At 43.5% G+C, this 20,845-nt stretch overlaps 3 protein-coding genes across 3 annotated transcripts in view; 2 read left to right on the top strand and 1 right to left on the bottom strand.

The window, feature by feature from the left end:
• sema4e (semaphorin 4e) overlaps positions 1 to 7,425 on the top strand; it is a 30,048-nt gene extending 22,623 nt beyond the window's left edge. The window contains exons 12-15 of the mRNA XM_084313177.1: positions 1,076 to 1,203; positions 2,779 to 2,936; positions 4,649 to 4,701; positions 5,428 to 7,425. Of these exons, the coding sequence (XP_084169303.1) occupies positions 1,076 to 1,203; positions 2,779 to 2,936; positions 4,649 to 4,701; positions 5,428 to 6,125 (1,037 nt within the window). The 3' untranslated portion in view covers positions 6,126 to 7,425. The remainder of the gene's footprint in view (positions 1 to 1,075; positions 1,204 to 2,778; positions 2,937 to 4,648; positions 4,702 to 5,427) is intronic.
• The window catches only part of LOC311226401 (uncharacterized protein), a gene marked incomplete at its 5' end in the record, with an annotated part of 864,333 nt that overhangs the window by 458,114 nt on the left and 385,374 nt on the right, over positions 1 to 20,845 (top strand). The window lies entirely within an intron of this gene.
• The window catches only part of cactin, a 32,410-nt gene continuing 23,827 nt past the window's right edge, over positions 12,263 to 20,845 (bottom strand). Inside the window, exons 9-12 of the mRNA XM_084313281.1 lie at positions 20,519 to 20,711; positions 17,482 to 17,595; positions 14,012 to 14,370; positions 12,263 to 13,157 (exon numbers count right to left, since the gene is read on the bottom strand). Of these exons, the coding sequence (XP_084169407.1) occupies positions 12,667 to 13,157; positions 14,012 to 14,370; positions 17,482 to 17,595; positions 20,519 to 20,711 (1,157 nt within the window). The 3' untranslated portion in view covers positions 12,263 to 12,666. The remainder of the gene's footprint in view (positions 13,158 to 14,011; positions 14,371 to 17,481; positions 17,596 to 20,518; positions 20,712 to 20,845) is intronic.

The following is a 20,845-nucleotide window of genomic DNA, read 5'->3' as shown; positions in this document are numbered from 1 at the left end:
CTCACGCCCATCTCTAATACGGGTGGACCGCACGAAAAACTAAAGTGACGTCAGTGACAGACAATTAATACCTCCCTAATAGGACGACCAGGACTCATACCCCACGGGCTTCCCACCCGCAAACACTGCCAATTCTAACTGAGCCATGTCCTGAACCAGGCCGGAGGTACCACTGCCGGGAACACAGACCTCTACACTACCCAGCCTTTCAAGGGTTCATGTGGTGTTTGAGACACATTTTCTGAAAATAACTACCACATTTTCCAGCAATGGTAAAAGATTATGAAAAGGGCATGGTGCTTTTTGTATCGCAAGAAGAATGACGACTGGTATGATGTATGCTTTTGTAATATACAATTGTCATGGTGCTAGTTCATTCAAAATGGTCTATTTTCCTCCCAAAATCGTTATAATACTGTATGTTTTAACGATAGGTATAGTTGATAGCAGTTTTGTAAAAACAAATTGCATAGATTCATGACTGCACACTTCCTGGTCCTAACTGAATCATGAATATTTACAAAAATACAATAAATAAATAAATAAATAATAATAATAATAATAATAATAATAATAATAATAATAATAATAATAATAATAATAATAATAATAATAATAATAATAATAATAATAATAATAATAATAATAATAATAATAATAATAATAAAATTAAATGAACAAACAAACAAACAAAACATACAATGAAGTCTGGAAAAGAAAATCCATTATAGAGGGATATGGTTATGATGAATTGAAAATGGGGGACCCTGATGTAAACAAGTCAAAAGTCTTTCTCTGGTCTGCATCCCCTTAACAATTGTGTGTATTGAGCCGTACTGTATTGTACCCATTCTGCAATCTGTTAATAAAGTTTTCAATCAATCAATCAATTCAATCAATTAAATCAATCAATCAATGGTACTATAGAAGTGTTGGAAGTCTTGGAATGAGGGATTTCGTGTTCCTAGCTCTTCTTGATTTGGGGGAGCTGTTGGTGGCTGTTCCATAATGTCTAATGTTGTTGCTCTGCGTCCGTCGGTGTATATTGACGCAGTACAATTGTGTCTTCATGTAGAGGAGGGCACTATGGTGAAAGCAGTGAACTACGACGGGGAGATGTTCATCATTGAGGAAGTGGAGGTCTTCCAGGGCTCGGAGTCAAGTGAAGGCGCAATCAAAGTCCTCCGATTCTCCAATGCCACGGTAACACAATAGCTGCCCCCCCCCCAATTACTCATACATTATCCAGGTCATAACGTTACAATGTGTAACTCAAATATCTGTGACTGTGTGTATGTAACACTGAACGGCACAGGAACTCTATAATGCATCACTGTGCCTCACTGCATCACTGAGCACAGGGTGACAGTACAGCCTGGAGAAATCTTCCTGGGCACTTTACACTTTTACACTTATTACTGTACATTTTACTGTATATTTCTGGCTGGATAGTTTTATATTTAAGATTTTAGAATGTATATACATACCAGAATATATATCCAGGACCGTATTTTATTAGGGATGTCCGATATTATCGGCCTACCTATATTATCGGCCGATATTGGCATAAAAATGTGATATCGGAAAATATCGGTATCGGTTTTCAAAAGATTTTTATATATTTTTTTACATTTATTTAACCTTTATGTACAAGCAAGTAAGAACAAATTATTATTTTATTTATTGTCAAAGTATGCATAATGTACAAGAGATATGTAATGCTAATTACCTGAAATTATTCAGTTTTTTGCGGGGGGAAACCCTGCATATATCGGTATCGGTTGATATCGGTATCGGAAATTAAGAGTTGGACAATATCAGTATATCAGTATCGGTAAAAAAGCCAATATCGAGCATCCCTATATTTTATTCTTTATTCTATTTTATTCTTATTTTTAATATTATTATTATTATAGTCCTATTGACTACACTACACAGTACATTTTGCAGAGTAAATTGTACTCAAACTGAGTACATTTGACTCAAACTGAGTAAAATTGTACTCAGTTTGAGTAAAATTTACTCTGCGAAATGTACTGTGTACCTAAATGTTTATTGTTGTTCAATGTATAACAGACTCAAACTCTGGAATTCTCTTTATAATGAGTTGAAGTACTGTAAAAATATTTTCCAACAAAAAAATACTTTTAAAGACAGAACAATGAGAACATAATACAAGCAGGTATACATTTCTCTGTTTGATTTTATTAATTGTTTGTTTTATCTTTTTTATGAAGCTGTAAGGTGCACTTGAGCTGACCATTCTGTTAAAATAAATATGAAGTTTGGAAGGGGGCAGGAAACATACGTTTTCTTCATCCTGCTCCTTTTCGGCCATGGGTGTATCACGTAAAAAAAAAGAAAAAAAAAGATGTTGGTGATATTGTGCAAAGATGAACTGTACCCCCATGTACGAAACAAAATAAAATGAATGAATGTGAGCGATCTGTAGTGTTGAATTTCCCTCTGGATTATTAAAGGATTTCTATTCTATCTATTCTATGTCTATGTCTGTTAGTGTGTTTAGGGTCAGCTGTATGCAGGCTCTGACTGTGTGTCTCTGTGTGTGTGTGTTTAGGGTCAGCTGTATGCAGGCTCTGACTGTGTGTGTCTCTGTGTGTGTTTAGGGTCAGCTGTATGCAGGCTCTGACTGTGTGTGTCTCTGTGTGTGTTTAGGGTCAGCTGTATGCAGGCTCTGACTGTGTGTCTCTGTGTGTGTGTGTTTAGGGTCAGCTGTATGCAGGCTCTGACTGTGTGTGTCTCTCTGTGTGTGTTTAGGGTCAGCTGTATGCAGGCTCTGACTGCGGAGCCGTGCAGATGCCTCTGGCGAGCTGTGGAAGGTCTCTCACCTGTGTGGACTGTGTTCTGGCCAGAGACCCCTACTGTGGCTGGGACACGGCTGCTGCCAAATGCACCGCCGTGTCTGAGGCACCGAGGTAGTGTGGGAGATAAAACTTTTCTTGTCCCCTTCCTAATCTCTCACCCATCTCCCTTCACCCCCTCCCCCCATTTCTCCCAACTCACCCAACCCCCCCCCAGTCCCTTATTGCCTCCCTCCCCCCCTCTCTCTTGTGTCTATAAGCGGGTCCCCCAAATGTAGGTTACATGAGGGGAAAAACAACAACGTTGCATTTTTCGAATGATTTCGTTTGCATGTCCAAGTCCAACAGCGTTTTAGCTGGCATTTTCGTTTGCCCGCAGCGACGCTCAAAAGGAGTTTTCGTTGTCAAAAGTCCCTTGGAACGGTACCATGTAACCACGCACGAGCCATTGTCGTTGCTGTAGTCGAACACGGGCGCATGCCCTAGACACCAACGTCCACGTCCACGTCACTGAGGGAAAAAAAACTATTTTAACTTAACCGTTCTACTATAGGTACTCGAGAAATTATAGGTTTCTTTCGAGGAATTTAAACGTCGCAAACTAATCTTGTTGCCGTTTTCTCCTATCTCTCCTCTCTCTCTGCACGAGGCTGCGCTGTGCTTTTACACACACACTCGCGACTCGAGCCACTCGCACATGCACACACACGCGCTCTGTTTATAGCTCTGTGCACACAACGAATACCTCCCTGCGCATGCTCAGTGTTGAATTCAGTGATGAGGTCTGTTGCCGTCTGACCACGCCTAGCTTCTGACAACGAGAGAGAGCTCAGGAGACAACGCGTCGTCTAACCTGACTGTGTTTTTTTAACGAGTGAAAATGCAACGTTGTGTTTTCCCCTCGTATAACTTCAGCTGAGTGAGGTCTCTCTCTCCACAGGTCTCAAAGCTAGTTACTTGACGTGAGAGCCTTCCAGCCATATTCTCGGACTATTTTGTATTTGATACTTTCATACTCTTTGGTCAGAGCGTCCAGTGTGCACTCTGTTTCGCCTGTTTTATTGCAACACTACTATTTTTTTTTTTTCTTTTTTAGGTTTAGGAAGGTTTCTCTCCTCCACATTGCCTGTGGTGCATTTTTTCCAATTGCTAGGCTTTAGTGAGTTTTTCCTTACCTTCGCCTGGGGTATGCCTGGGAGTGTTGCATTCATTTATAAAAAGAAATTTGGACTTTATGGTGTTTTTGTTTTGTTCTTGATTTATTGTGATGTTTCTTCATGACTTGTTTAAAGAAGACGTGTCCGGCCCATGGGGACATTAACGTGTGGTGTCGGGCCTTACAAATACATTTGATTTGATTTGAGCCCTCAGAATTTCCGAACAACTTGAGTGCGCTCGCTCTGACACTGGTTGTAAATAGTTATGAGTGTTGTATGGGCCTCCCTGTATTGTAAATGTGTGTTGTCACTACTGTATGTATAATTGTAAATAAGTTAATTTATGTGTTGTAAATAAATATTGTTAATATTTATTTAGCTAATTTATGTGCAATCGTTTCATTTCAGCTCAGTGTAGAGAAATGCGCCGATACTAACAACCGCCTTACTGTTGACACCACGTATCCGTGACACGCGCACCCCGCGACAACAGTAGCTTGGTAGGCCCCCCTGAAAAAAATCCTAGGGGAAACACTGAGCAGTGTAACTAATAAGAGAGTATATTTCTTTAAATATTTTCTTTTTTTTATTTTATTTTTTAAAAAATCTCCTTTTTTTATTATTATAATTTTTTTCTAATAATTTGTGATGCGTGTCTTCTGCTCCCAGAGACCTGATCCAGAGTGTGAGACGCGGCGATGCCTCTCTCTGTCCAGAGGCAGGTGAGTGAGTGTACGAGTGAGAGGATTTAACAGGCCATGATACGTCCAACAATCAACACTTTCTAATCCAACTACTAGGAACCTAGTAGCTGACTTCCACCCAAAAGGACAATATACTACCTTATGCATACCGCACCTTATGTGAATACTGTATACTTCATCAGATCATATATTTAGCATTTTTAGATTATATATTAGATTTAGATTATTGGTTTATTAGATTATATATTGTAACTATTTATTGTAGGGCAAATATAACTGAGAGGGCATACATACCCTCATCTCGCACCTTGTTGCCCATATGCACATGTCCAGAGTTAATTAAATGTATTTGTTATATTGTTTACCCTTCTTTTTTACCACCTGTACCTCCCCTCCCCCCTCCCCCATGCTGCTATGATGCCTGAATTTCCCCCAAGGAGATCAATAAAGGAATATCTTATCTTATGCCTCGTACTTCGTTACAATACGAGTTAAGTACTGTTTTGGGGGGATTTGTACTTTATTCAATTACATTTCAGAGAAAAAAAACATACTTTTTTACTCCTTACATTTAAAATGCAGACCTACAAAGTACAAATCTCGCAGGTCCAACAATTTGAATTAGTACATTTGTTTCTCTGACCCAACTAACATTAACGTTATTAATGCTGCGGCCGCGCTTTATTTAAAAACAGCCAATCAAATCCCCATCGATGTACTTTCTACCCCCCCCCCCCGCCTCAGACCCCGTGAAGCCCGTGAACCGGTCCCTGTGGCTCGGCGGGAACCTGAAGCTCCAGTGCCCGCCGTCCTCCAACCTGGCGGAGACCAGCTGGGAGCGGGACGGCCGGCCCTTGCCGCTGCTGCCCTCCTCGCCGCGTCTCCAGCGCCTGCGGGACGGCCTCCTGATCCTCAACGCCACGTCCGCCGACGTCGGCCGCTACCGCTGCGTCTCCCGGGAGCGCTCCCACGCCGGCCAGTACGCCGCCGTCGTGGCCGACTACCGGCTCGTAGTCGGGGGCTCGTCCGGGAGAGGGCTCCTCCCGTCTCCGCCCCAGGCCCGGAGAGACGGGCCGTCCGTGCCGGGCCTGCAGGCCGCCGTGGGCCTCCTGGCGGTTCTGCTGAGCGCCCTGCTGGGCTGGAACTTCTACAAGGGCCACCTGCCTCTGCCCTGCTGGACGCGTGGCGGGAAGAGCGGAGCGGAGCGAGCACAGGACCCGGACGTGTCGGGGAGGCCCGGCCCTAGTGTCACCCACCAAGAGGCACCGGGGCCTGGGTCGGCTGAGAGCAAGCCCCTGGTGTCCGGAGCGGGGAACCGCGGCACTAGTAACAACAACCACTCCGGTGGGGAGCTTAGAGCCGATGAGGAGGAGGAGGAGGACGACTCCTCCAAGGCCACCCTCCCGCCATTGCAGTATATTGACGACGAGTCAGCGATTTGACCTAACACACGATCGTATATATGCATTTAAGGTTTGCCGCTCTGTGGGACTGACTGATCACTGGGATCGCTCCAGGTCTAGGACATTCATTAGCAGAGCGTCTCTGGGTCGATCAGCTTACCTGTGATTCTTGAGGAAAAACAAACCTTAGATGAGTATAAAGAGAATTATACCTGACTTGCTCTTCTTGCAGAAGACGTACAGTATGTTGGGGTACACTGTAGATAGGAGGATATTGCCACCAATGGGACCCCAAAATCTGATACACATTAGGCCATGAACCCCCATTTGTTATGATTTTGTCTCAGGGCCCCCCCCCCCCCCCCTGATTTTTGTTGTAAGATATGAATTTGTCCATAAGTCAATAGCTGTCTATGGTGTAGTTGAGGAGATAAACAATTGAGAAAGTGAAACCTTTGACCTTGTAGTTTGAAAGGGTTAATAAGCACCTTGACCCGCCCCAAAGGACCCAACACCCCCAAAGCGTCTTATAGACCCTTTCAAACTAGTAATGTTTATTTCCTGTTGCACTCTTTCATAATATCAGGTAATAACAGGTAATACACGTGAGGCCAAGCAGTTCTACTGAAAAGTAGTCTATTCCCTCGTTCAACTATTAACAATTTATTATCTCCTTTTGAGAACCACTGCGGTAAACGACATTCCGAGACCGAGCCAAGATGGCGCTGTTGACTGGATTTCTCCCTATGATGTAACAGGGAGGGCGTTCTCTACTGTACATAAGTCCAAGTGAATTCATGAGTTTCATCTTTGCAGTAAAGTGTTCATTTGTTCACGTTGTAAGATAAGTGTCCGACCGTATAACAGTTTCCTTCCTGATCAGCAAGTCTTGTTGAAGATGGTAAGAATTTTTTGTAGGGATGTTCGATATTGGCTTTTTTACCAATATCCGATATACCGATATTGTCCAACTCTTAATTTCCGATACCGATATCAACCGATACCGATATATGCGGGGTTTCCCCCCCCCAAAAACATAACATTATGCATACTTGACAATAAATAAAATAATAATTTGTTCTTACTTGCTTGCCTGGGTAAATAAAGGTTAAATAAATGAAAAAAAATATCGATTTTTTTTTTAAACCGATACCGATCATTTCCGATATTACATTTTAATGCCAATATCGGACATCCCTAATTTTTTGTAAATGTCTTATGTAATTTTCAAGAGGAGCTTACGGCGTGACATAACTAGACAATCTATGATTTCTAATCCATCTAAAAACGGATGATCGCTGTGTTGGTTCACTCTATTAAATATATTTCTCCCCCTCGGTCCTTGTGGTGGTTCCAAAGTATGTAACTACGGTTGAACAGGCTCGACTGCTCCGGGGCTGCAAGATTATACTCGCCAAGAATGTGTGTGTTGTGAACAGTGAACACTGAGGTTATCTACGTGCAGAAGTTGATGCCTCAGGAAGCCATTGTAAAACAAAATCACATCCTCAAATTACATTCAAAATGAGGAAAACTTTGGATAATTAACCCTTTCACTACCACACTACAGAAGGTTAAAACCCTTTCACTACCACACTACAGAACTAACAGAAGGTTAACCGACTAGTGTGGTAGTGAAAGGTTAACCTTCTGCAGTGGTAGTGAAAGGGTGAACCGTGTCGTGTGGCAGTGAAAGGGTTAACTTTCTGTATTGTCGCAGTGAAAGGGTTCAAATGCATACCTGCAATCTAGTCCCCTTTAGGTGATGGTTATACCTTTTTCATCCCAAAATTTTGGCTTTTAGGTGGATGATTTCGGAGTGGTTTTGTGTGTCGTCATGCTGCAGATTCTTCCTGAGCAACGTGAGAAGGCTAGACTCCTTCCTTTTTTTATTGATCTTTTCCCCCCTCCTTTTTCTCCATTTCTCTCCCATCCCAATGTTAGTCGTTATGCCAATTCCCAATCCCCTTCCTGGTCGCTGCGCACCTACCCCCTACAGTCGGTCTGGGAGAGTGGAGGCTATTATCACATGCTTCCTCCGACACATGTGTAGCCAATAGCCATTGGACACCCTGTAGCCAATCAACCGCTTCTTTTCACCTGGCAGCGCGGACTCTTACTGAGAGAGTGTAACGTGTGGAAGGATCACACTACCTCTCTCAGATCCTTCCCTCGCTGAGCAGGCGCCCCGACCGAACTGTAGGAGTCGCTGTTTACAACGACCAGGACCCACCCACCGGCTTTCCCACCCTCTAACACTGCCAATTGTGTTAGTATGACGGCCGGCCAAGCCGGAAGCAACACCGAGAGCTGGGCTCGATACCAGTGTCTCCTGCGTTGGTGATGAGCGACTTGCCCGCTGCGCCACCCAGCCGCCGGCTAGACTCCTTCCTAACAAAAGAAGCCACCCAACTCCTGGGTGGCCACCCAAAATGGGGGACCCTGATGTAAACAAGACAAACGTCTTTCTCTGGTCTGCATCGCCTTAACAATTGTGTGTATTGAGCCGTACTGTATTGTACCCATTCTGCAATCTGTTAAATAAAGTTTTCATTCATTCACTCCTCCTGCAATGCACTGCTAGCTGGTTTACTGCCAGGGGTGTAAAGTACTTGAGTAATTGTACTTTGTTACAATACTTAAGTACTGTTTTGGGGGATTTGTACTTTACTCGAGTATTATTAGGTTTGTATACTTTTACTCAATTACATTTCAGAGAAAAAAAACATACTTTTTACTCCTTACATTTAAAATGCAGACCTACAAAGTACAAATCTCGCAGGTCCAACCATTTTAATTAGTATATTTGTTTCTCTGGCCAAACTAACGTTAACGTTATTAATCCTGCGGTCGACCCTTTATTTAAAAACAGCCAATCAAATCCCCATCAATGGAAAATGAACCCACCCATACCCATGCTGATTGGTCCTTGTGCAAGACTAGAAAGCGGGGATATTTGATTAAACACCAGCTTATAAAAAGATACCTATCCACTTCGTGCCCAGTGGCACATACAGTAAGGCCTTCACAGAGCGTTTCCACTTCTCCCGGTCAGCTGCCGTTGTTCTTGCTTCAGGCCATGAGCTCCACCCTGCCTCTTTTCTTTCTTTCTCTACTGTGCGTCTCCAGGTAGTCTTTGGTCTTCCTTTTCTTCTTTTCCCTTCTGGTGCCCAAGTCATTGCTATGTTGCAGTCGTTGTTGTGGTCTTGCCTCAGTATGTGTCCTATCATCTTCCATCTTCGCCACTTCACTTCCTTGCTCAGCGGCTTCATGTCGGCTCTTTCTAGTAGCTCTACGGTGCTGATGCGGTCTTGCCACTGGATTCTGAGGATTCTTCTGAGGCATCTGTTATGGAACACGTCGACTGATTTGTTGTCTCCCTTGTTCATCTTCCATGTTTCACATCCATACAGTAGGACTGGCACAACCAGTGTTTTGTACAATCTCAGCTTTGTTCTTATTGAGATGCTGTTGGAGTGCCAGATCTTTTTGAGTTTGATGAATGCACCTCTTGCTTTGGAGTCTGTTCTTTAGGTCGTTCATACCTCCTCCCTCTTTACAGATGGTGGCTCCCAAGTATGTGAATTGGTCTTCTACATCCTCAATCTCAATCAGAAAAATAGTCATAAAAAAAGTTTTTACTTTTTAGTTGTACTTTTAAAAGTAGAAACTTTTTGACTTTTACGCAAGTGTATTTTTAGCCAGATACTCTGACTTTTACTTTTGAGACGGTACCCATACTTTCACTTAAGTATAATTTCTGGGTACTTTTTACACCCCTGATAATATATAGTGCTATCTGGGCACGGAACTGTCTTCCAAGTGGCATAAGCTAAATACAAGGAATAGCTAGCTTTAAGAATAAGTTGAGATCTCACTTACAAGAGAGCCAATGAATATGAAAGGGATAATGTAGAGCCATGTGACATTTGTTACCTTGATGAGTTCTGTTATCGTTTGATTGTGTTTCTTTGGTCTGTGTGACGCACTATGTTTTAATTTTGTCAGGTTGTAATGTTGTGAAGTTGTTTTTCGGACCCCAGGAAGACTAGCTGGCGTCTTTGCGTTAGCTAATGGGGATCCTTGTCAATAAACAAATAATAAACCTCAGGTCAATGGTCTCCAACTACACTTTGAAGACCCCTCCGCTCTGCATCTTCTGGCCGCCTCAGACACACACCCTGAAGACCCCTCTACTCTGCATCTTAATAATTTTTTATTTTTTTTTATAAAAATAAATCATCATAACTTAGAAATGAGATTGCATAGGTCTATGAATCGAGATCGCGATTCTTTTTCTATTAATTGCCCAGCCCTAGCTCAGACCCACTCCTATCTGAGCTCCTGGGGCGGGGGGTCATCAAAACGAAGCAGGCTATTCTCAGTCCTCACTCCACAATAGTGGAACGAACTCCCCACCAGTCAGGATAGCCGAATCCCAATTTTCCACCGTCAACTTAAAAACACACCTCTTCAAATATCTAGGATATAAAAAAAAAGATATAATACCAATACTCATTTTATACTAAATAAATACTACCTCCTACTTACGGTCTTTATACTATTATTTACCCTAATACTATGCCACTATTGTTATACTACCTATCTTGCTAATATGTCTATTAGGGGTGTAACGATGCATCAATTCTAATGTGACGATTCAATTGCATCGATTTGAAAATGTTAGAATAGATTATAACTGAAATAAAAAAATATATATATATATTTTTTTTTAATGTTTTTTTTGTGTGTGTATTGTTTTTATTTACCTATAATCCATTCATGCTGAGTGAATCAATTCCCCCAGCCACATTTGTGTATTCAAAATGTTTTGGGGAATTAACTGATAGAAAATGTATAGAAAATTAATCTAATCGAATCGTGGTCAAATGAAGAGATTTCATGATGCATTGAAACGTTGCCCGAATAATCGTAATCGAAATTAATCGTTGTGAGGTTGCATCGTTACACCCCTAACTACTACCTATCTATGCACTCAGGAGGTAACACTCAAGCTTGATACCATTTGACAAACAATGCCACTGACGCTAGGGCTGAACGATTAATCGATTTTAAATCGAAATCACGATTTGAAATGATGCAATTAGCAAATCGAAAGAAAAAAAAAGAAAACGCAATTATTATATATTTTTTACTTCCAGGAAGTCCCATTGAGATACAAGATCTCCTTTGCAAGTTGTTGTTATTGTTGTAGGAACGGTTTGGGAGAGGGAGGTAAGGGGTTTTAGATTGTGTGTTGTGAAGTTTAGACTTCAGAGGGAGAGTAAAGTACAGAAAAAAAGGTACCGTTTGGTACCGGTATCGATTCCCACATAAAAAGAAACATTTTCAGGCTCGGTGTCCCGAACAGACCCACCGCGTAGGCCAGATGCAAGCCGCATTTTACAATAAACCTCTGTGGGGCTGCTTTAAAAAAAAAATTATAATCGCAAATTTAATCGCAATCGCAATATCCGCCAGAAAAATCACAATTAGATTATTTCCCAAAATCGTGCAGCCCTAGACATGTACCTCCTGCTGACATGTTCTGCTCTGTATAAAAGCTAAATCTTTTAGCCAAATGACTAAATTGCTAATTGTAAAATAACAGCCTTGCAGGGGCACAATTCAGTTGTCTGGGTGATATATATCAAATCAAATTTATTTGTAAGGCCCGACAACACACGTTAATGTCCCCATGGGCCGGACACGTCTTCTTTAAACAAGTCAAGAAGAAACATAACAATAAGTCAAGAATAAAACAAGAACACCATAAGGTCCAACAAATTTAAAATAAATGCAAATAAATTAATGAATGCAAGCACTCCCAGACATACCCCACGCGAAGGTAAGGAAAAACTCACTAAAACCTAACAGCAGGTGCTCAGGAAGGCGTCATCGATTAGAGCGGACAGCTCATTCACCCCCTAAATCCGGAGTATAAATTATTGCCTTGCGGCCAACGTTTGGAGACCCCTGCAGCTAAAAACAATAGATACAAATTCTCATTTATTCCTACCTCCATTCGTGCCATCAATGGAGGAGGCAGGAGAGGGCGGCTTTGAGGTGGGTGGGTGGGGATGGTTGTGGTTGCTTGTTTGACTGTCGTCATGATCTGATCCTGCGACCATGTACTGTACATGTCTGTCCGTGTTCTTCTTGTTATGTATGTTTGCTGTTTTTTTTTTTTTTTTTTTTGAGCTCCTATTTATCTGCTGTAACATGAATGGCCCAGTTTGGGGACATACTAATAAACTTGACTTTGACCTTGAAAGAGAGCAAACAGCGGAGGAAAAAGAAAGCCATCTTTAATGTTATAATTTCAGAGTTAATTAACAACACACTGAAAAGGCTGCAAATCTCGAATCAAAGTGACATTACAAATGACACACTGGGAGTCGTGGTTGTAACCAATAAGAAAAAGCTCCTCTCTTTGGAGTAACTACAACAATACAGATAAAACATCACATCGCCTGAATACACTGCGTATATCTATGGATAAAACCCAGAAGTTTTTTGGGGTGCGTGTTGGTCCTTTGGGGGGGGGGGGGGCGGGTCATGGTTTCCGCGCACGGGGTTCCTATCTCCTGTAGCGGTACCTCTTGAAGTGGAACCACAGCTGAAAGATGCCGTTGGCGAACTGGCAGCGGAAGCCGTGCCGGTGGGAGTACTCCCACTCGCGGTTGACGATCTTGAAGGCGATGTCCTCGTACGGGGGCCCCGCATGGAACCGCAGGACGCCGAAGTCCTTGTTGTCGGGGCTGGGCTCCAGGAAGTACTGCGGCGTGGATCGCTTGTTGATCAGGTCCGGGTAGAAGATGTTGAACTTGTAGCCCTGGACGATCTTGGGCGGCGGGTTGTCGAAGTCGTAGTGGGTCTGGTTGTACTTGTTCCACTCGAAGCCCGTGTGGACCCGGTTGAAGAAGCGGGGCTTGCGCGGCCGGTACTTGTCGGCCCACAGGTACATCTTCCCCGTGACGGGCAGCTCCACGCTGAACTGGGCCTCGTCGTTGCCCATGCCCTCTTTGGCGCGACGCACGAAGGCGTCCTCCGCGCTCTCGCTGGCCTCGCCTGAAAATGTGGAGACGTGGAGAGAGAGTTAGGGGCGAAGATCAACGTGGGACAGACGGGGAAAGATTATACTTGTTATTAAAAAATATATATGTTTTTTTCTTTTTCCCTAGTACTTATTTATTGTAGGCAATATTTTTGTCTGCTTATTCTAAGGCTATGTACTTTATCGATGGCCAGAGCAAAATATTGATCTCAAAAACGCTGTACAGCGATCTTGGCAGACAACGCATGGCGGGCAATAACGCTGAACAGCGATTTTTGGCGACCAATGTGTTAACCCTTTCACTGCCGCACTACCAAACGGTTAACCCTTTTCACTGCGACAATACACAGAAGGTTAACCCTTTCACTGCCACACGACAGCAGGTTAACCCTTTACCATCCCACTACAGAACCCGTCTGTAGTGGGATAGTAAAAAGGGTTAACCTTCGGTCGTGTGGTATAGTGAAAGGGTTAAACAAAAATCGAGCACTTTAAGGCACGCCAAGGACCTTGTGCGCACCCTGGACCGAGGCGTGATGTCTGTGTGTGTGACGGCGACCGTCGGTTGTGTGATAGTAAAGGGTTAACCTTCTGTCGTGTGGTATAGTGAAAGGGTTAAAACCAAGCACTTTAATAAGCACTTCAAGGACCTTGTGCGAACACCCTGGACCGAGGCGTGTGTGTGTGTGTCTGTGTGTGTGACGGCGACCGTCGGTTGTGTGATAGTAAAGGGTTAACCTTCTGTCGTGTGGTATAGTGAAAGGGTTAAACAAAAACCAAGCACTTTAATAAGCACTTCAAGGACCTTGTGCGAACACCCTGGACCGAGGCGTGTGTGTGTGTGTGTGTGTCGCTCAGCCTCTCGTACCCGTCTCCCGCATCTGTCTGCGCGCCAGGTGCAGCCGCTCCAGGTCCTCGTCCGCCGCCACGCTGTGCGCCTCGGGCGGCATCTCCTGGGCCGTGAGCATGGCGGGGCTGTAGCGGCCCGAGTCGTACTCCGCCTGGCTCTGCTGGATCAGGTCCTCCTCCGTCAGCACCGCCTCCACCACCTCGCCCTTCTCCTCGCCGTCCCCCTCCTTCTCCTCCTCGCCGGCCGTCTTCTTCTTCTTCTCCGCGGCGGTCGTCGACGTGGACGGCCCCGCCTCCTCGCCGTCGTTGTCACCCGCCGCCTTCTCCGTTGTTGTGGGTTCCCCTTCTCCTGCGGTGGGTTCCCCTTCCTTCTCGGTGCTGTTGAAACGAAAGGGCCCGTGTGAATCTCCGTCTTTTATGACAAACTGTTTTTTTTCTTTTTAGTTCAATTGTTATTATAATGTGTTGTTGTTGTCGTTTGATTGATTGATCTTTATTTATCTCTAACGCAACAAACGTACAAATCACAGTAAAGACTGGAGTTAGACAAGTTTTATGTTAACCAGGGTTTTACATTTACATTTAGCTGAAACGCTTTTATCCAAAGCCACTTACAAGTTCTGTACGACAAGTCATCAGGAAGGGCACAACTATCTTATCATGGATGAACTAAACTTTGAATGTGAATGGTTGATTTGAATTTCAAGGACTTTTTAAGCACCTTGTAAAAAAAAAAGCTGTTTTCAAGGAATTCCATGCCTTGACTTTTTTTTGGGTAAAAAATCAAGCACTTTAACACTTTCAGAGCCCAAGCTTAATCTTGATTTACCGGTTGAATGCCCACCACCCACTTCAATGTTAGCGCTAAAAACGCCTAATCTATGTTTTAAATTATGGCTATGTGTCTAATCTGCCCGTCGCTTATCAATGACTCGTTTTCCAGTCAACATTGTCAAAGCGGATTGTTTTTTTATCGGTTCATTTTCGTTTTATAGCATTTTGAAAAGCCCTAGTTTTCAAGGAAAATATAAATGTTCCATGATAAACGCCCTTTACTGGAATATTCTGGAATACACAAAAACGTTGTCATTTTTCGGCCTATTTATGAATCGTTTTCAAATAAACGCTAGATTATCGATAGTATATGTGTACGTATGCACGCTGGGGCCGCGAGCTGAAAATCGATTCTCTGATTTCCTCAAAGCGATCGCGCACACAGAGACACATCACACATAAGGCAAACGCTTATATCTCAGCGAATACAACTCTGATTATCCCAAGACTGGTCAAATAGATTCCTTACCTCAGATCAGATGTTCTCCAAAAAGATCATTCCAATTCCTGATCGCCATTCCAAAAATCGATCACTACCGTCTACTATCGATTGGCTATATATTCCAGGCTGATTCCCGTCCCGCGATGACTTCCATATCTTAAAGGGGACCTGCATTGCTATTCCTAGCACTATTTGGGCAACTTTACACAATTCCTGTGAGTCTATGGAAGACATCTGTAAGGTTTTTTTTTTTTTTAAATCATCGTTTTATATTTCTAATAGAGTACTCAAAAGCATCATTTTCCAGCCTCAAGATTTCAGCCTGTTATTGGCCTGGCTCCGCCCATAAGCACTTTCAGTGACAGTCATCCACACAGTCTGCGAGTGGCAGAGAGAGACAGAGGTGGAGGAAGAAAGAGAGAGAGAGAGAACTGTGTAAACACTCTGCGTGCAGGTCCCCTTCTCTATCTCTCTCTCTCGATTCGGGAGCATAAGCTGTAGCGCGGCACAGTGGTAGACATCCTCGAACGGGAGAGAGAAAGAGAACTGTGTAAACACTCTGCGTGCGGGTCCCCTTCTCTCTCTCTCTCTCTCTCTCTCTCTCTCCCCCGTTCAAGGAAGCCTACCACTGTGCCGCACTACAGCTTATGCTCCCGAATCGAGAGAGAGATAGAGAAGGGGACCTGCACGCAGAGTGTTTACACAGTGATCTCTCTCTCTCTCGATTCGGGAGCAGCTGTAGCGCGCGGCACAGTGTGTATGTGTGCTCTGTCGCGAGGGTCTATCTGATTCTCTCTCTCTCTCTCGCTCTGTCAAACCCCGTTTGGTGCGCTACAACCACAGAGCCGATCGGATCACTATCCGCTCCATCCTCGCCACGTGACGTCACCATGCGTCGTCTGACGTCAAATCAGAACGACCTGATTAAAATGGAACAGGAAATGAATGACCTGAATGACGGCAATCCGCCAATATGGTATTGATACTAACTCCTATTACTATAATACAATGCTAGAGACTCAAAAAAGACATTTATAATGCATGTCACCTTTAACACTCCAACATTTTGGGAACCCTGGAGTTAGACAAGAAGATACATACCTTTTTCTTCTCTGTGCATGCAGTAGGAGTAGGAAGACGTTGGGAACTAGGCTAATGGAGGAACCTACTTCCAGTGACTGACGCTAAGCTAGGCTAACGGTGCGCATCTTCCTACTACTACTACATGCACAGAGAAGAAAAAGGTATGTATCTTCTTGTCTAACTCCAGGGTAGATGGCAAATAAGCTAATTTCCCAAAATGTTGGAGTCTTCCTTTAAGCACTTCAAGGACCTTGTGCTGAGTTTACCCCTTAATTAATAAATCATCTCAGACTCTCTGTCCGTGAACATCTTTTGTATATTGCGTGGCAATTGTTTCTGCGATTGTGATAGCATTTTTAAAAGTAGATTTAAGAGAAACCTTCCTCTTATGTTGATGGCTGATATCAATCCCCGTCTCCTGAGGCGTTCAGCCATTGTGTAGTAGTGTGACGTGTGCCTGGTGCCAGTGTATGGCAGCCATTGAGCCTGCGTAGCCCAAGGTCATGTGCTGCACAGTGGTGGTGAAGGAGGCAATTTCCACCCTACATTGTGGGGAGCGCTTTGAGTGTCTAGAAAAGCACTATATAAATGTAATTGTCATTCATTCATTCATTCACACACATGTACATGTGTGTGTGTGTGTGTGTGTGTGCGTGCGTGCGTGCGTGTGTACATGTTTGTGTGTGTGTGTACATGTGTGTGTGTACATGTTTGTGTGTCTGTACACATGCTTGTGTGTGTGTGTGTGTGAGTGTGAGTGTGAGTGCGCGTGTGTGTGTGTGTGTGTACATGTTTGTGTGTGTGTGTACATGTATGTGTGTGTGTGTGTACATGTTTGTGTGTGTGTGTGTGTGTGTGTGTGTGTGTGTGTACATGTGTGTGTGTGTGTGTACATGTGTGTGTGTGTGTGTGTGTGTGTGTGTGTGTGTACATGTGTGTACATGTGTGTGTGTGTGTGTGTGTGTGTGTGTGTGTACATGTATGTGTGTGTGTGTACATGTATGTGTGTGTGTGTACATGTTTGTGTGTCTGTACACATGCTTGTGTGTGAGTGTGAGTGTGAGTGTGAGTGTGTGTGTGTGTGTGTGTAAGTGTGAGTGTGCGTGTGTGTGTGTGTGTGTGTGACTCACCCAGCGTCCTCAGCCTCCTCCTTGATGGGGAACAGAGGTTCACTCTCCACGCCCTGCTCCTGTTTCAGTTTGAACAGCTTCTGGCGAAGCACGTCCTGATGCCGCTCCCTCAGCCTAGAATCAAAACACATAGATCAGGTTCACAGATACACTTTTCACGTCCCCGGACACGTAGATATATATATATACGAGACGGCCTGTACTGGGAAGGAAGCTGCTCGTGTGAATCGTGTGCGAGAACCTCCCCTGGGTCAATAAAGGTAGGAGAGACAACCACAACAATCTTTATATTAACCCATTCTTTGCCGGAGCTTGTATCCATCCTTGTAGCCTCTCTGCCAGCTCTATTTGTCTATGGAGATGTTCACCTTCTTTGCAGGGCTATAACTTTTTAAATTGTATTGCTAAATTGACATTACTATGGCCCATTCAACATCAATTATCTATCGTTCGGGATGTAGGAACGTTTTACTTTTTCATTCATACAATAATACGGTCTAGAGTATAAATATGTTTTTATCGTTTTCTGCTGTATTTCATAGAACGTGATATATATCCATAAATGCATATATTAGATGATCAAATGCAGTTTGATACCGATCAACGATATATAAAAAATTTCACATGTACATGATCCTAAACGTCATGACTGGTCATCTGCTGGTGACCGGAGGGGGGGGGGGGGGGGGGGGGGGGTCGTTTATAATGCAATGACCGACGTTAAATGATTCATGTAGTATGGGTGATATATAGATCAGAGCAGTTTGTATGGTTAATAATAATAATCAAAAATGCTGAAACTCACCCCAGTCTCCTCTTACCGTTGGGTGATGAGCGTGGAGCAAAAAGATCGCTATTATGGGATGTTGATCTAGGTGATCCAGTTCCGGTTTGTATAATACTAATACACGTCCAATCATGTTGTTTATTGAGTTATGGCAACGGATCGATATGCACGGTGTCTGGATAGAGTCCCGCGAGCAATAGCGAGTGGCCGGACAGAATAGGGGACGGACTAAGCACTTCCGGTGACTTCCGGTTTTGGCAACTCGCCGATCGGCCACCAGGTGGCGGTATTGAAGCGTTGGAGAGTTGAGCGGAGTCCTACAACACCAGCAAAGACTCCGTGGGTGAAATGTGAATACCATGACGAAAATATGAAATATTGATCTCAAAGACGCTGTAAGACGTCATTGGCAGATTACGCATGGCGGAGAATGACGTCTTAACACGTCATCGGCAGAGAAAGGGTTAATATTAGGGATGTTCGATATTGGCTTTTTTACCGATATACCGATATTGTCCAACTCTTAATTTCCGATACCGATATAAAAGGCGGGGTTTCCCCCCCCCAAAAACACAACATTATGCATACTTTTCACAATAAATAAAATAAGAATTTGTTCTTACTTGCTTGCCTGGGTAAATAAAGGTAAACAAATATATATATATATTTTTTTTTAACCGATACCGATAATTTTCGATATTACATTTTAATGCCAATATCGGCCGATAATATCGGTAGGCTGATAATATCGGACATCCCTAATTAATGTGATGGATTTCAGATCCATCATGGATCAATGCAACGGTAGGAATGTTTACAATACCGTCCTTCAAGATATACACTTCATCATAATAAATATATACACACACTGTATATCTTTCAAGTTATTAATTTAAAAAACAATCCTTGCCGCGGTATTAAAAAGGTAGAAGAAAATAAGAGCATTTTGAATGAAATAGCAACATGACAACTGTATTACAATACATTAAAAACAAGTACTGGAAAACCACCGGTAAATACTGTAAAAAATACAGTTACACTATCAGAACTATTGTGATATGATACTTTGACTTAGGGCGAGATTTTGGGAGTATCACCCAGCCCTGAGTCCAAGTATCATATCACAATCATTTTCTAATTGCCGTAATGATTGGCGTAATGATATCCGACGGTATATAGTTTTCCAGTACAAATTACAGTGTGATATGACATATTTTTTACATCCTTTATCTTGTAATTATCATGGTGCCATTTCATTCAAATGGTATATTTCCTTTTACTTTGTAAAACTGCTGCAAGGAATTTTTTTTTTATTCACTTTTTACAGTATGTATCCATTTCTTTAATTTTTTTACGAAACATATCTAAAGGACGTAAAACATCCAAAACATCTATACACGTTTGCATTGATCCATGACGGTATACCTTCCTATTGGGGTCTAGCTTCCAGGCCTGCCCCGTATGAAGACTCACGCCGGGACCCCACCAGGCACGGGCGGGTGTCGTGCGAGAACAGCGTGCATGGCCGTCCACACCGAGTCAGACTCCAGAGCGGGCAAAAGCGCACGGAGGAAGGCACATCTACATTGGAACAGCTGTAAATGCCTAGTCTATATGCGAAGTCAGTCACCGTTTGAGGATTTTCTTTTACGATTTCCAGTTCCAGTGTTCTATTGTCCATTTTGCATGTATAACCAGTTATTATCTAATTAATTAATTAGAATGTTAGAATACATTTTAGAATGATGAAATCAGTGTGACTGTACTGCTGAAAAAGTATAGTATGGTTTATTTGTATTGGGAAAGATACAGACACATTAGTTGGTTGAACAACATCTATATGTGTGGTAATAATGCAGATATTGACTGTATTTCTGTGAAAATGTGCATGGTGCACGGCTAGTCTGAATCCAACCAAAGCCCGCGAGTCGGCCGCGCGTGCAACGCCTGTTAACATGAGAGCGAAAGTGAAGCGTCTCACGCCCACCCGCCTCATGCCCGTGTCGCGCATTCGGTGGGTTTGGGCTGTCAGACTCACACCTTGCTCTTCCAGGCCTGTATGAGGACTCAAGACACCTTGCTCTTCCAGGCCTGTATGAGGACTCAAGACACCTTGCTCTTCCAGGCCCTGCCCCGTACGAGGACTCAAAGACTCACACCTTGTTCTTCCAGCCCTGCCCCGCACGAGGACTCAAGACACTCACCTTGCCCTTCCAGGCCCTGCCCCGTACGAGGACTCAAGACACTCACCTTGCCCTCCCCATGAAGACCCGGACTTGCTGCAGCAGACTCTCCCAGTAGCCGATGTCCAGGTTGGATCCACCGGCTCGTATCTTGGTCTCCATGTTGTGGTTCATGGCCTGCAGCTGGCTGTACGACTTCCCCTTGAAGACAACCTGCACGTCGGTGCTCACCGAGGTGTTGATACCGTCGCGCCGGTCACCTGGGGCGGGGCGGGGGGTGGGTGGAGAGATGATTAGATTAGATTAGTTTCAAATGTATTGTCATTTATACAGCACAAGTACAGTATGACGAAAATAAGTTTGGCGTCCAATTGGTGTGCAAATGTAACAGTAG

Source organism: Notolepis coatsorum (genome assembly GCF_963971535.1).
Source record: "Notolepis coatsorum genome assembly, chromosome: 4".
In the NCBI taxonomy this organism is placed as follows: Eukaryota; Metazoa; Chordata; class Actinopteri; order Aulopiformes; family Paralepididae; genus Notolepis; species Notolepis coatsorum.
This window is presented reverse-complemented; position numbering and strand designations above follow the sequence as displayed.